The 15,167-nt window shown below is 46.5% G+C and overlaps 1 protein-coding gene across 1 annotated transcript; it reads left to right on the top strand.

The window, feature by feature from the left end:
- On the top strand, window positions 1-13,842 carry TOMM34 (translocase of outer mitochondrial membrane 34). Its single transcript, XM_023724508.1, has 7 exons — window positions 1-127; window positions 4,510-4,624; window positions 5,977-6,129; window positions 8,450-8,619; window positions 11,557-11,704; window positions 13,048-13,174; window positions 13,399-13,842. The coding sequence occupies exons 1-7, from the start codon at window positions 1-3 to the stop codon at window positions 13,501-13,503; spliced, it is 945 nt and encodes a 314-aa protein (XP_023580276.1). The 3' UTR covers window positions 13,504-13,842.
- Window positions 13,843-15,167: the final 1,325 nt, after the last annotated feature.

Here is a 15,167-nt window from a genome sequence, read left to right on the forward strand (position 1 = left end):
ATGGCCCCCAAATCCCCAGACTCTGTGGAGGGGCTCCGCGCCGCCGGCAACCAGAGCTTCCGCAACGGCCAGTACACCGAGGCCTCCGCGCTCTACGGCCGCGCGCTGCGGGTGCTGCAGGCGCGAGGTACGACCCCAGCCCGGCGGACCTCGGCCCGGCCCCCGTTTTTCCTCCAGGCCTGCTTCTCTGCCGTCAGACCACCCAGACCTCGCTCGCTCTACTCCTGTCTTCCTGGGGCTTCTTTTCCCCGTGGCCGACCGTCCTACCAGGCCCTCCCACCCATCCCTGACTTTAGCATCCTACGAGAAACTTCCTTGGCTCTCTCCTTCCGCCTGCTTTTAACTATTGTCCCCCATCCTAAGTTATTTAGGTCTGTCGTTCTGATCCTTGACGTTATGGCTCAACCTTCCTTCCCTCTAAGTATTCTTTCTTCAATTAAATTAATATTTGTTGAATGCTTGCTATATGCTGGGTGTATAACAAGACAAAGAAGGTCCTTTACGTTCTGTAACACACTTCAGATAAGGAGTCCAGAAGAGTTAAATTACCTGCCTGGGGGTTACATGGTGAGGATGTGTCAGAGCTAGGGTTTGAATAGGCGTCTGTCTGCCTACTAAGCCCAGCATCTTAAATCATTTTGCTAGACTTCTCCGCAACTCGTCTCCAAATTCCAGTCTTTTTGTTTGAACTTTTGCAGTTTGAAGCCACTCCTTATGCCTTCTTTTTTTCTAAAACACTCCTCTTTAGGCCCACCTCCTCATGCCAACTTCACTTGATGAAGTCCCTGAGGCACCTGAGATATTGATGTTTCTGCCTTTGTCTTTTCTCTCACCCCAGCTTTGGAGGCTGACCTAGAAAAGCTTGTGCTTTTGCATGTGTTTATTCTGTGTCCCTAGAAGAGCTGGCTTGGTGTCCAGATTTGGCAGGGAGTGAGAGTTTGGTTCTGATCCTGCTACTGATTTTCTAGGTAATTTGTGGGCAAGTCCCTTGATTCCTCTGATTATTTTCCTGATCTTGAAAGGAGAACAGGGAGTGTCCTAAGACAAAGAACCCTTCCAGCAAGCCTGTGAAGTGGCAACATGTTCATGTCATAGGTGAGCACACACAGGCAGAGGGGCTGAGTGACTTGTGCAGGATCACAGTCTGGATTTTCAGTTCTGATGCCCTTTCCACTACCCTGCTGCTGCTTCTCAGCGACCCTTCTCTGCTGATTTGAGACGGATTACTGGTTTTGAGTACTTGTACTTATCCCTGTAGTTTGATGTCTCACTCAAAAAAAAAAAAAGTTGCTGAGTAGATTCCCACTCATGGCACCCCGTGTGTTCAGGGCCTGGCAAAATAAGAAAAAAGTTATTAATTTCTTATGTTTATTAATGTTGGGATTGAATGAAAGATATCAAGTATCAACATGGTAGTATGATACTTAGTGAAAAGGGCAAGTTGCAGAAAGGAAGGCAACATGATGCCACTTTGGGAAAACTTTAAAAGATACAAAATGGTACTGTCTTACCTGTGAATAGCTAATGTAATACCGGTGTGCAAACTGCATGAGAATGTTACCAGATTAAGGATGGTGCTGGCCTCTGGAGACCAGGGGAGGGAGCAATGGAAGAGAATGCGGCTTTAGCCAGATCAAAAATAAAAAAAGGTTGGAAGCAAATATAATGTGTGCTAAATCTAGTGGCAGATACCAAGTATTTGTTATACCGTTTTCTATGTTTCAGATTTTTCAAAAGAGAGCGTAGGAAGATAGATAGATACCAGGCCTGCCACCCTTTCTCCTTGGCTTCACATCTCACACTACATATGGTAGTGTCCTATGGAAATGTGAAGAGTGGCAGCCAGTGGTGGTGGCTGGCCTTTGTGTTCTGTTGGGTAGTTGTTATAAGGGACACGTCTTAGGCTCATTCAGTTGTGCCCACAACAGATCATTCAATAGAAAAAGCTAGTTAAAAACATGACATGTGTTAATGGTTTCGGTTACCTGTGCATGGAGGACTGAAATGAAAGACACCAAAATGTTCACAGTAGGTGAGGTCATGATGGACAGTTTTTATGTTCTCTTGTTTTCCAGATTGTCTAAAATGAACATGTATTACCTTTTGTGATCTAAAAAAAAAAATTTTTTTTTTTTATTGTGGTAAAATACACGTAACATTTACCATTTTAACCATTATAAAGTGTTCAATTCAGTGGCCATTCACAGTGTCGTGCAACCATCACCACTGTCTAGTTCTAGAGCTTTATCACTCCAAATGGAAACGCCCTGTCCGTTAAGTAGTCGCTCCCCATTCTCTGCTCCCCTGGCCCCTGGCAACCGTTAATCTGCTTTCTGTCTCTATAGATTTGTCTTTTCTAGACATTTCATATAAATAGAATTATACAACACGTGGCCCTTTGTGACTGGCTTCTTTTCACCTAGCATAATGTATTCAGGGTTCATCCAAGTTGTAGCATGTACAAGTACTTCGTTCCTTTTTAAAACTGAATAATATTCCGTGGTATGGAGATACCACATTTTGTTTATCCATTCATCAGCTGATGAACATTTGGTTGTTTACACTTTTTGGCTATTAAGAATAGTGCTCAATGAACATTGATGTACAAGGTTTTGTTTGAACATCTGTATTCAGTCCCTTTGGGCATCTACCTAGGAATGGAATTGCTGGGCCGTATGTTAACTTTTGTTGTTGTTAGGTGCCGTTGAGTCGACTCTGACTCATAGCGACCCTATGTGCAACAGAACGAAATACTGCCTGGTCCTGCATCATCCTAACAATCGTTACGCTTGAGCCCATTGCTGCAGCCACTGTGTCAGGCCATCTCATTGAGGGTCTTCCTCTTTTTCACTGACCTTCTACTTTACCAAGCATGATGTCCTTCTCCAGGGACTGGTCCCTCCTAATAACACGTCCAAAGTATGTGAGATGAAGTCTCGCCATCCTCGCTTCTAATGAGCATTATGGCTGTACTTCTTCCAAGACAGATTTGTTCATTCTTCTGGCAGTCCATGGTATATTCAATATTCTTCACCAACACTATAATTCAGAGGTATCGATTCTTCTTCAGTTTTCCTTATTATGTTAACTTTACGTTTAACTTTTTGAGGAGCCGTCAAACTGTTTGCCACAGTGGCTATACCATCTTAACATTCTCATCGGCAGTGTATCAATATATGAGTGCTCCAGTTTGTCCACATCCTCACCAATACTTGTTATCTCTCATTTTTTGTCTGTCTTACTGGATGTGAAGTGGCTGAAAGAGTAACCTTCAAAAAACTATTTAAAAAAAATAGTTGTAGTCATGTCTTAGTTTCTCAGTGCTGCTATGACAGAAATACCACAAGTGGGTTTCTTTAATAAGCATTTTTTTTCTCTCAGTTTAGAAGGCTAGAAGTCAGCTCTGGGAGAAGGTCCTTGTCTCTTTTCAGCGATCTTCATGTGGTGTGTATCTTCCCCTCCGTTTGTGCCTCCTTCTCTTTGCCTAATCTGCCTTTTTGTATCTCAAAAATGATTGGCTTAAAACACACCCTACACTGTTATGGCCTCATTAACATAACAAAGAAAATCCTATTCCCAAATGGGATTGCATCCACAGGTATAGGGGTTTAGGATTTACAACACATATTATCGGGGGACCCAATTCAATCCATAACAGGCCACAATTTAAAAAAAAAAACAAAAAAAACTTGCGCTTCTGAGATTCCTGAGGGTAAGGACTGCTTTTAGAGTACTGTCTGTTGTTGGCTACCCGTCTAAGTAGATTCCTACTCATGGCAACCCCATGTGACAGAGTAGAACTGCTCCATAGAGCTTTTTGGGTGTAATCTTTATGGAAGCAAATTGCCAGACCTTTCTCCTAAGGAGCCTCTGAGTGGGTTCAGACAGCCAACACTTAAACCATTTGTACCACCAGGACTCCTTAGAGAACTGTCTTCTCTCAAATAATTCTCTGCCCCAATGGGTGGCCTGAATCTTTCCCCTGATTAAGTTCTTCATAATCCTGCAAGATCCAGTTCGGATATCGCTTCCCTGGCTGAGTCCTGTGTGACTTGACAAGGTAGAGTTAGTCTCTGTGTTTCATGTCTCTGCAACATTTGATCAGTCCATTTATTACAGCACCTACCATCTTGTTCTTTTCCTTTATTATTTCTCTTATTAAGTTTACGTGCTTTTTGTAATAAAATTAAATACACACACGCACAAATAGTTACAGCATGGATATCTTCAAGACAACCAGCTATTTCATATTGTCTTTTGCCTGGTGTACCAAGTTCAGTGGCAGGTGAGTAAATGAGAAGATGCTTGGTACCCTTGTGAATGGCAGAAAGCTCAGTGTCCTCACTCATTTAAGAATGACAAACAGATGCCAGCCTATCAGACCAACAAGCCTGATCAGTTTATAGTCAGCTCTGCTGCCTTTCACCAGAACCCAGAGAGTTTAGGGGGTGACATGCAGTCCTGTGTCCCAGGCATCAATTTCCCAACCTGATAATCTCACTCTTTCAGTCTCCACCAGGGCAGGTTCTTCGGACCCTGAAGAAGAAAGTGTTCTCTACTCCAACCGAGCAGCATGCCACTTGAAGAATGGAAACTGCTCAGACTGCATCAAAGATTGCACTTCGTAAGTGGCCAAGGATAACTTCCAGGATGCCTGAGGGTCTCAGAAGAGGAGACTGGGTTTATCTGGCTTACTTCTTTTCTGGACTGATCCTACCAGTTACGTTGGTGACAGATATTAGGAAGTGGCTTTTCCCAGGTCACTGAGCATGGGAGGCCCCATTTGGTCCTTATGGCCCCTGACTTGTGTTTTTGGGAGTCTCAGCTCCACTGCTGCCGCTGAGAAAGGAGTAGGGTGGACAGTTTGAGGTAGTCCTTAACATCTCTGTGATACTAAGGGCCTGGGATGAGGTGGAGTTTGCACACCAGTGACTGGCTTGCCCAGTTGTTTTCCTGATGTGTGTGTGTGTTTGTGAGAGGGAGAAGGGTGGAAGAGATAGGGGTTAATAGAATGTCTCAAAAGGAGAAAAGGAGGATGTGGCATCTATCAGTGACCAGCTATAGGGGTCCCAGGGTGATACAAATGATTAACACACTTGGTTGCTAACCAAAAGTTTGGAGGTTCGAGGCCACCCAGAGGCACCTTAGAAGAAAGCCCTGGTGATCAACTACCAGAAAATCAGCCATTGAAAACCCTGTGGAGCACAGTTCAACTCCGACACACATGGGGTCACTATGAGTTGAAATCAACTCGACAACAACTGGTTACTACTGGTTAGAGGACATGAAACCAATTTTTTATAATCTGCCTTCTCCAAACTATTTATTATTGCCTCCTCTCATCACTAAACTCGCACACATACCATAAATGTCAGGATCTCACATCCTGTGACATTGCCTTAGATGCTTACACTGTGATGGACAGGCGAGGAGAGAGGTGAGCATGCTCACAGAGCCTGGGCCTGGTTGGTTTGTACCAGGCCCTGTGCTAGGTTTGCTTCCTGCAATCCTCATAGCCACTCCATGGGGTAAGTTTACCATCCTTCCAGTGTGAGAGCTGGGAAGCTGAAGATTTGGGGCAACAAAGTGATTTGCCTGGGATCACACAGTTAATAGCAAAGGTGGAATTCAAACATCACTTCCTATGACTCCAAAGCCTGTTATTCCCACCAGGCCACAACTTGGTAGAAGCACATAGTAACGCAGAAAACCATGAGGCATTTGCTCTTGATTTGGGGGGGATTGATGCACATGCATACAGTTTTCACTATATTAGTGCTTCTCTGGCCTTTGCCCCCTTTCTGCTTCAGTCTTAAGTTGAAAAGTCCTTGTTCTAAGGTTTGACGTTTTTAGTAGTGCCTCTTAGCCAGAAGTAATCTCCAGTATACGGAGTGCTGCAGTTGACCCACCTGGAAGGAACTGTGGTGGAGCCCTGGCGGCTCAGCAGCCAGATGACATTCTTGCCTCCCATTCTAGAGCACTGGCCTTGGTTCCCTTCAGCATCAAGCCCCTGCTGCGACGGGCAGCTGCCTATGAGGCTCTGGAGAAGTACTCACTGGCCTATGTCGATTACGTGACTGTGCTGCAGATTGATAAGAGTATGAAGTCAGCCGTGGAAGGCATCAACAGGTGAGCCCAGTTCACTGCAGGCAGTCTCCATGGAAACTCCCTGTCATCCTTGACTGGGTCTAGGCAAGCACGTTGGATGTCTTCTGGGGAGATCCTTCTGGATGAGGCTTAGAAAACTCCTGATGAGTATTGGGGGGAATATATGGAAGAAGAATCAGCTTTTGTATTTAGCAGGCATTTGAGAGGTCAGAATTACCTCTCAGCTAAGGATGGGTTGGTGGGGGCAGATCATAGAGGACCTGCTGTTCAGGGGCTCGGACTTTATCCTGAGCACAGGGAGGCATCAGGAAAGGGTCTTTAACAGTCTGGTAACATGAGCAGGTTTGTATTTTAGAGAAAAGCTCATTGGCTGCCATGTTGAGGGATGGCATGAAGAGAGAGTAATTTGTGTGTGTGTGGGAGGTACAGTAATCCAGGAGAGAGGGTGGAAATAGTGGAAAGGCAAGAACGGTAGGATCAATCTAAGGGACACCAAGTATATCAACAAGCTTTGGTGGTTAGGGGGTGCTGACTGAGAAGGGAGGAATAGAAGAGGCTAGCCAGGTTGTTGACACTGAGTTTTGGAGGTCACTGAGACATAAGTAGAAATTAAGGAAGGCAGCAGGAATTTACACAGGTTAGGAGCAAAAGAGAAAAATATACAGGCCAGACATTCAGATTTGAGAATCATCAGCATGGAGGTGCATTGAGGCTGTGGGCGGGAAAAAGAACACCACAGTAATTGTGTGATGGGACGAGGATGGAACTTTGAGAAACTCCCAACATTTGAGAGACTGACAGGAAGAAGAGCTCAGAAAGGAGAAGCAGCAGTCGGAGAGGTAGCACACGTGGAGCATTTAGTGTGACAGGGAAGGGAGTATCAGGCGTGGCAATGAGTTTAAGTAGCTCAAGGGTTTAGCAATGAAGTCACTGGTGATTCAGTTCAGTGGGATCAGCAGCCAGATGGCAGTGGATTCAAGAAGTCTGGCTGTGTAGGGAGGCAGGGGAGTGTAACTGAGGTGGCAGAGGGGTGTCCAGGAAGGGTTTTATTAAGTCGAGAAAGAGTTGGGGGATTTAAATGCTGAGGTTGGAGTTGAGAGAGAGGATGAAAACCTAGGAGAGGGTGATGCTGGCTGACCGAGGGCCTGAGAGACACGAGGAGACGGATCCAGAACTTAGGTGGAGGGACTGGCCTTGGTCTGTTCTCTTGTGACAGGAGAGAAGTCAGTAGAAAGGGGTAGGAGCCTGTGCATGTAGGTTTATACTTGGATATGAGGAAGTTTGCTTTGAAAAAGGAGATGGATTGGGGAACAGGTTTGAGGAGAGCAGAGATTTGAAATAGCTGGGCCAACCAGGAAAACAGCTTTAGGGGCCTAGTCAGAGCCCATGAATTTGTAGTGATATCACCCTGTATGGTTTTCCTTCCAGTAGTATATTGGAATGTGATTGTAGGAGCAGAAAAAGCGTACAGTTGGCTTTATCCACGCATTCAACACGTATTTATAGGGCTTGGGGGGTACGGGTGATCTTCTAGCAACAGTCAGTTAACAACATGAACCGGCCACTGAGCAACATTTTAAGCAAGACCTAAGGAACGGGTAGGACTCAGCTGGGTCTAGAAGGTAGAAGTGGGAAGTTGTAGAGGAAAAAGCATGTGCAAAGGCTTGGACATACGGACAAGAGGGAATATGGTGCAGGGTAAAGATGAAGACGAGGGATGGGCCAGATCTCACAGGCCATGTTAGCCTAGGGAAGTGGGAACCAGTGAAGGGTTTTAAGATTTGAGAATGACTTGATATGATTTGCATTTTTTTTTAATCTGGAAAAAAAAAAAGATTACAGCCTAGGAAACCCTATGGGGCAGTTCTGTGCTGTCACATGGGGTCGCTATGAATCACAGTCAACTTGATGGAAAAAAAAAAATCTTGAGTATTTATCAAATGCCAAGTGCCTGGATGGCCTTGTACTAGATCTACTGAGAAAATACAAAATAATTAGAATATATGATCCTTTCTTGGGGAATGTGTGGTCTTACGGGGGCAAGGTTTAAGTACCTGTAAAAAGCAACAGATCACTATGAAGTTAGCATAGGGTGACCAAGCTCGAGGGACAGGCAGGGAAAGAGTGTCCTGGTGGCTGATCTGAGAAGGCATTTATGGGTGGCAGGTTCCCGTTCCTTTCCTGCAGCATAAAGGAAGGATAGAAAAGAGGTGGTTCAGATCAGGAGGAGGATGAGAACTCTGGCTCTTCTGAAAGGGCCTACCTCCCTTGGCTTTATGAGAGGAAGAATATCTTCTTGGCCCAGCTGGAAACCTCACTGCAATCTTGCCTTCCTTTCCAGAATGACCAGAGTTCTCATGGACTCCCTTGGGCCCAACTGGCGTCAGAAGCTGCCTCCCACCCCCTTGGTGCCTGTTTCAGCTCAGAAGAGATGGGATTCCATGCCTTCAGAGAACCACAAAGATTCAGCTAAAAGCAAACCCAAAGAAACCACAACAACAAAGAACAAAGGTAAGCTGTGGCTCCCTCCCCAGAGAGTCTTGCATCTCCCTGTGACCACTTTGGAGTAGTCCTGTAAAAACTGGCCTCGTTTAAGCTGTGTATACAGGTAATCTTACAGACAGAGGAGAACCACAACAACAAAAAGTCTTAACCTCTTGCAGACTGTTTCCTTAGCTGTACAGAGAAGGTGATGATAAAACCTACCTGGCAGCTGTAAAGATGAAATGCTATAAGGCATGTAAAACTCCCAGCCTGGCACACAGGTATCCAGTGTTACTGCCCCCTCTTTCTTCTGACAGCAGTTGGGGTGTATCACTTAGGATGTTTTTGGTTCCAAGAACAGAATCAGTGTGGTAAAGATAATGTAACTGAAAAGCCGAGAGATTCAGTCAGGTTCAGGAAAGGTTTGATCTAGCATTTCACTAGATCTTCAGGCTCTGCTCCAGTTCTCTACACTTCTCGCACTGTTGTCTCTCCTAGTAGTAAAATAGCTATAGCAGTTCTTGGTCTCTTATCTGTATACCATGCATCATGATGTGGAAAAGGAAAGAGAGTCTTTTTCTGATAACTTCTAGGAAAAGAAAAGATCTGTTTCCCCAAAGCCTCTAGCTTACATATTTTCTGTTTCTTCTGGCCTACATTTGGTTACAGGTCATTCCCTGAACTAGTCACTGTGACCAGGGGATGAGATTGTGTGATTAGCTCAGCCCTAAGCCACCTGCTCCACCTCTGTAGCTGGAGGACAATGCTTCCCCAGAAACATACGCACTGTCTGAGAAAGGGTGAATTCCTGGAAGAGGACGAGTAAGAGAGGGGAGATCAAAGCTGGGTGGCCACAAATGGGAGACTGCCCACCTCAGCTGTGTAAGCCGGATTGAAGAGGAGCCGTTCTGCAGCCAGGGGCTCAGCTGGAATCTCTGATACTGACACAGGCAGTGGTCTCCACCCTGCATGCCCGAGGTACTGAGTATACGGAGGGCCAGGGGAGCAGAGCTGGAGCCCTGTAAATCACTTCTGTGTGTTAGGGGGAGCAGGCCATAGGTAGCATTCACTCTGGTTCGTGGGAGCCTAATAAGTATCCCCACTCTTTCCTAGATGGGAGCATTGGGGTTTAGTGGTAGAATTCTCGCCTTCCATGAGGGAGAGCCAGATTTAATTCTCAGCCAGTGGACCTCATGCACAGCCATCACCCATCTGTCAGTGGAGGCTTGCATGTTGCTATGATGCTTAAAGGTTTCAGTGGAGATAGCAGATTAAGATGGACTAGCAAGAAAAGGCCTGGCGATCTTCCAGAAAACAGCCAATGAAAATATCCTGTGGATCACGACGGCGTGATCTGCAACTGATCATGGGGATGGTGCAGGACTAAGCAGCGTTTTGTTCTGTTGTGTCTAAGGTCACCACGAGTCAGGAGCCAACTTGACGGCAGCTAGCAACAACCAAGCAAAGCTGTTTTGGTTATTTTTGTTTTTAAAAAAAGGTTTATAGATTGTTGTTGTTGTTAGGTGCTGCTGAGTTGGTTCCAACTCATAGCGACCCTACGTACAACAGAATGAAATACTGCTTGGTCCTGGGCCACCCTCACAGTTGTTATGCTTGAGCCCATTGTTGCAGCCAGTGTGGCATTCCATCTCATTGAGGGTCCTCCTCTTTTTCACTGACCCTCTACTTCACCAAGCATGGTGTCCTCCAGGGACTAGTCCTTCTTGATAACATGTCCAAACTACATGAGATGAAGTCTCACCATCTTTGCTTCTAAGGAGCATTCTGGCTGTACTTCTTCCAAGACAGATTTGTTCATTTTTCTGGCAGTCCATGGTATAGTCAATATTCTTCACCAACACCATAATTCAAAGGTGTCAATTCTTCTTCAATCTTCCTTATTCATTGTCCAGCTTTCACATGCATATGAGGTGATTGAAAACACCATGGCTTGGATCAGGCGCACATTAGTCTTCAAGGTGACATCTTTGCTTTTTAACACTTTAAAGAGGTCTTTTGCAGCAGTTAAACTAAAAAAAAAAAAAGGTGGCAAAGGAAGCAAACACAGAATTCAGGATAATGGTTTCCTCCAGAGTGGATTGAGTTGGGTAGGGGCCATACGGCTTCAGAGGTCTTAGTAATGTTTTGTTTCTTAAGCTGGGGATCAGTTCAGGGGTGTTAGCTTTATTCTGAACACCTTACCCTGTCATAAAAATTCAGTAGTTTATAAAGATAGTTTTTAAAAATTAACAGAGCAGGTGGTGTGGGAACTGAGTTTGGAGTGGTTCAGTGGGGCCGAGTGAGCACCCGGTTGAGCAGCTTGGATTCTACCTTGTTCTTTCCGCAAAGGCTGGGGCAGAGCTGCTTGCTAGGTGAGGAAGGACAGTCATAGGCACAGACCAAACCAGAGTAGAGGAATAGTGGGCTCTTCTGCCCTTTCCTGGACGCCAGGAGCTACCCGCTTTCTTTATCTGCTGCTTGTTTATTAGCACTTATTTGTTCTCCTGCTTTAAGTTTACAGAGTGTAAACTTACATACCCTCTCGTGTATTCTCAAATTTGATCCTGAAAACAGCCCTGTGTGGAATAGGTGTCGTCCCCAGCTGTATTGGTGAGGAGCTTCAAGTCTAAAATGCTGAGTTGGTCACACATCTTCCAGCTACTATGTGGCAGTACCAAGGCTAGAACCTGGGCTGCTTTTTATCACATGTAGGTTGTTGTGTGCAGGTATAAATAGGTGTGTATATCAAGAGTTCCCAACCTCTTCTGAATGAGAAACGGCGTTTAATTTCCCAGAAGCCATTAATTGGGGAGAAATCATTAATCAGGAAGATGCTTTACAGTGTAGCAAACCTCTGGGGAAGAGGGGGTTGGAGACGGCTTGGAAGAGATGATGCTGAAGAGATCTCATTGATCTCACTTGGTACCTGCGCCATGTGTTTTTCCTCTTTGAATTTCTGTCTAGTGCCTTCCGCTGGGGATGTGGAGAGAGCCAAAGTTCTGAAGGAAGAAGGCAATGAGTTTGTAAAGAAGGGAAACCATAAGAAAGCTATTGAGAAGTACAGCGAAAGCCTCTCGTTTAGTCACCTGGAATCCGCCACCTATACCAACAGGTATCGTCTACACAGCTGCTGGCCTGGGGGATGCCAGGGCATTGGGTTTTTCATCCCATGGTCTTCACTTGGACTGTGGCAGGCTCTCCATTCCTAGCAGTTATTCAGTATGTTACAAGTCAAAATATGCGTTCTCATCCGTGTCAGTCACGGTACGGTAGGTACTGCCAGGGGCATTCAGGCTCTCTTAAAGGGGTAGAAACTGAGGGATGTCAAACTGTAGCCTGGGGTTTTGTTGGCCCCCCTGCCCAGAACTTTCATTAACCACCCAAATAAGCATAAATCTAGGTAAAAGCAGCAGGCTTGCTGTGCAGACACAACCTTAACACACGGCTCTTAGCCTCTCCACTTTCCCCTGCTCCCCACCCCATGGCTTGTCCCACAGTCTCCTGTTGGAAATGTTGGCACTGTCTCTTCTCCCAGAGCACTGGCCCAGAACCGGGGTGTGGAGTCCCTGTTGCTGGCTGCGAGCAAGAGAGAGGTGGCCAGTCTGGCTGAGAGGTTAGCCTTAGAGACTGTAAAAGGCCCCGCCCCGGGAGCTGCTGTCAGTGGTCATGATTCTTCCTACCGTCAGAGGAGGGCCTGGAGCTTTGACTCCCATTTTCCCATGTTTGCTCTTCTGGCTAAACCTTAGGGTCATTTTGATAAGTTCCAAAAGATTATCATGTTGGGCTTTTGGTTGTGATTGCATTGAACTTAGAAATAAATTTAATTTAGAGGACTGATAACTTCATACAAAACAGAATTTTCCGTCCATTATGGCTGAAATTATACCACATCTTGGGGACTCTGTTTTAATGCATGCTCAGCCTTGTGCGTATGTATCTGTATGGAACAGTGCAGAATCTTTGACTTATTTCAGTTCTCTTTGTGCCCTGTATTTCAAAATAAGTTGCAGACATCTTTACATTTCACCCCTAACATGTCCGCATGCGTATCACAAACCAGAGTTCAGTGTTTGCTTTTGTGTTTGTTTTTTTTAGGTAGATAATTTTTTAATCCGTTAAGGGGAAAGCTTCAGGAAGCCTTTCCTTTGCTTCAAAGAACACAGTATGTGAGAGTGAAGTAGAATGATAGAACCAAATGAGATACGATCCGGAGTCACACAACCTGGTTTGAATCCTAGTGGTGGTACCTTGGGCAGGTCCTTTCACCCCTCCTCTGCGCCAGCGTTTTCACCTCTAAGAAGGGGCTGCAGTTGTTTTGGGGCTTACAGAACATACAAAGCAACCAGCACAGAGTAGGTGTTCAGCAAATCTTAGATCACTCCTCCAACTACTCTGGGGCTTGTGGGTGGCCCCTGGGAAGCAACTGACATCTCTGAGATGGTCTGTCCCCATCAGAGCACTCTGCTATCTGGCCCTGAAGCAGTACAAGGAAGCAGTGAAGGACTGCACAGATGCCCTCAAGCTGGATGGAAAGAATGTGAAGGCATTTTACAGACGGGCTCAAGCTTACAAGGCACTCAAGGTAAAAAGATCCTGAGAAAAGGCACCAATGTAGCTACAGATCGTATGCCTGTGGTGGCATTTCTGAAGGATAGTCAAAGTGAGGGGTATCCACCACTTCTTTCTATAAGGGGCCCCAGAGTAGCTCAGGCAAGGCCTGCAGACTGGGGTTTGAGACCCCTGTGCTGTCTCAGCAGCTGTCCCCACCCCATCTTGATCCCACAAGCTTCTCCTCTCTTCCGTTAGGACTATAAATCCAGCCTTGCAGACATCAGCAGCCTCCTGCAAATTGAGCCCAAGAACGGCCCTGCACAGAAGTTGCAGCAGGAAGTTAACCAGAGCTTAAAATAAAACCCCAGAAGGGCAGCAGGAAATCTCTGCCTGACCTTACCCAGAGAAGCCAGGGGCCTCCTTCCTGTATGCCTGCTCCTGGACCCAGCATGCCCCAGAGCAAGCTCTGAACACCCTCTCCTCCCCTCTAAGAGGCCACAGCCTCCTTACCCCTTCTCCCCGCTAAGAGGCTTTGCTTATTCAAATTAAGTGCAGTGTAGTTTTGCTGGAAAAGGTCCCTACTAGAGCTGATAGATGAGGTCCATGTTCTGTCGCCCACTCCCTACCTCAGACAGCTAGCAGGTTACACAAACAGGTCTCATTAGCAAAGCCCCGGCTTTATCCCTGCCCCAAGCATGCTCCAGCTGAGTGCACCTTTGTAGCTTCGCCAGACCTCGCCTCACTGTGATTAATCGCTTCATCAGAGCAGCACTGAGCTCCCGGGCAGGAGTACAGGTTAGAGGCGAGGGATGTGCTAGAAAACCCTGGCCCACCACTTCCCAAGCAGCCGGTTGAGCTGGTTCTCCAGGGCTGCCCTCCCCACCCTGCCCTTGGCAGTCTCCTGTGTTCTGAGCCCCAGTGCCTTTTGTCTGGGCCCTCATTTGATGGGTATGCAGAGCCCTGACCCTTGATGGTTTTGTTTTTGACCTTCTCTGTGCTGCTGCCTCCTGCGTGGAGGTGCCTGTTTCCAGAGTCCATGGTTGTGGCTGCTCCCCCGGGAGGTGGGAGGGGAAGGAGGGCCTCCCTGAGGTCAGTGCCCTTCCGCTCTGGGCAGGGCCTTGCCCCCTCCAGGCCTCCTAGTTCTTTGTAATATGTTGATGTTATTTTGAACTGAACTGACTCTGATTTTGTTGAACTGTGTGTTTAAGCTATTGCATTAAAAGTCTTTCTTCCACATAAATGTCCGTTGTACTTTCATTTGTGCTTTTCTCAGCTCTGTGCCTGGAACTTTGTAGTAAAAATAACGAAAGCTACTGCTTTTGAGCATTTATCTGTTCGTTAAACAAATTTACTGAAATGTCTGCATGGGCCGGTCACTATGTATAGTGCTGGGGAGACAAGCGTGAATGAGTAGACCTGGTCCCTGCTCTCAGGGAGCTGACAGTCCGATGCTGAGGCAGGAAATCAATCAGATAATCACACAAACAAAGGTAAAACTGCAGAACTGCGGTGGCTTAAGCATTTTGGAGGAGTCAACGCTTTACCTGCCTGTGTGGGAGATTTGACCCAGTCGAAGGAGAAAGGGTCCCTGAGGAAGTGATGCTTGAGTTCTAAAGGATAAGCAGGAGTGCACTTGGCTGGAGGGCGGGGGGCATTCCAAGCAGATAGAACTCGGGAAGGCCCTGGTCGGCAGAGCAGGATGAGTATGAGGGACCAAAAGGCGGCCAAGTGCAGCTCAAGGAGACAAAGTATCGTATGGGGTGAGGCTCGAGAGTGTTTACAATCTGGCCACAATTAAGGGCTGCCTGCCCTTCCTGGGCTGTGTCCTTTTAAAGTGGATGGAGTTCTTACTGTCCCTTGGCTCCCTGTCACATAGTGCTAAGCAACCTTCAGCTGTTAACCACCCTGCTCCCAACCTCTCTGAGGATGAGTCTTGCTGTCCGAGTAATCAGACCTCCAAGCTGAAGTGGGTTTGAGTCCAGAGACAAACTCCATGGGTATGCCCAAGGGACCACGGCAGTCAG

This window comes from Trichechus manatus, unplaced genomic scaffold, assembly GCF_000243295.1.
Source record: "Trichechus manatus latirostris isolate Lorelei unplaced genomic scaffold, TriManLat1.0 scaffold00008, whole genome shotgun sequence".
NCBI classification, from domain to species: Eukaryota; Metazoa; Chordata; class Mammalia; order Sirenia; family Trichechidae; genus Trichechus; species Trichechus manatus.

Bases quoted from the DNA above. Each gene is read 5' to 3' on its own strand.
- TOMM34 (XM_023724508.1), top strand. From the start codon at position 1: ATGGCCCCCAAATCCCCAGACTCTGTGGAGGGGCTCCGCGCCGCCGGC. The intron at 4,625-5,976 runs GTAAGTGGCCAA...CTCCCATTCTAG, and splicing joins TGCATCAAAGATTGCACTTC to AGCACTGGCCTTGGTTCCCT. The intron at 8,620-11,556 runs GTAAGCTGTGGC...ATTTCTGTCTAG, and splicing joins CACAACAACAAAGAACAAAG to TGCCTTCCGCTGGGGATGTG.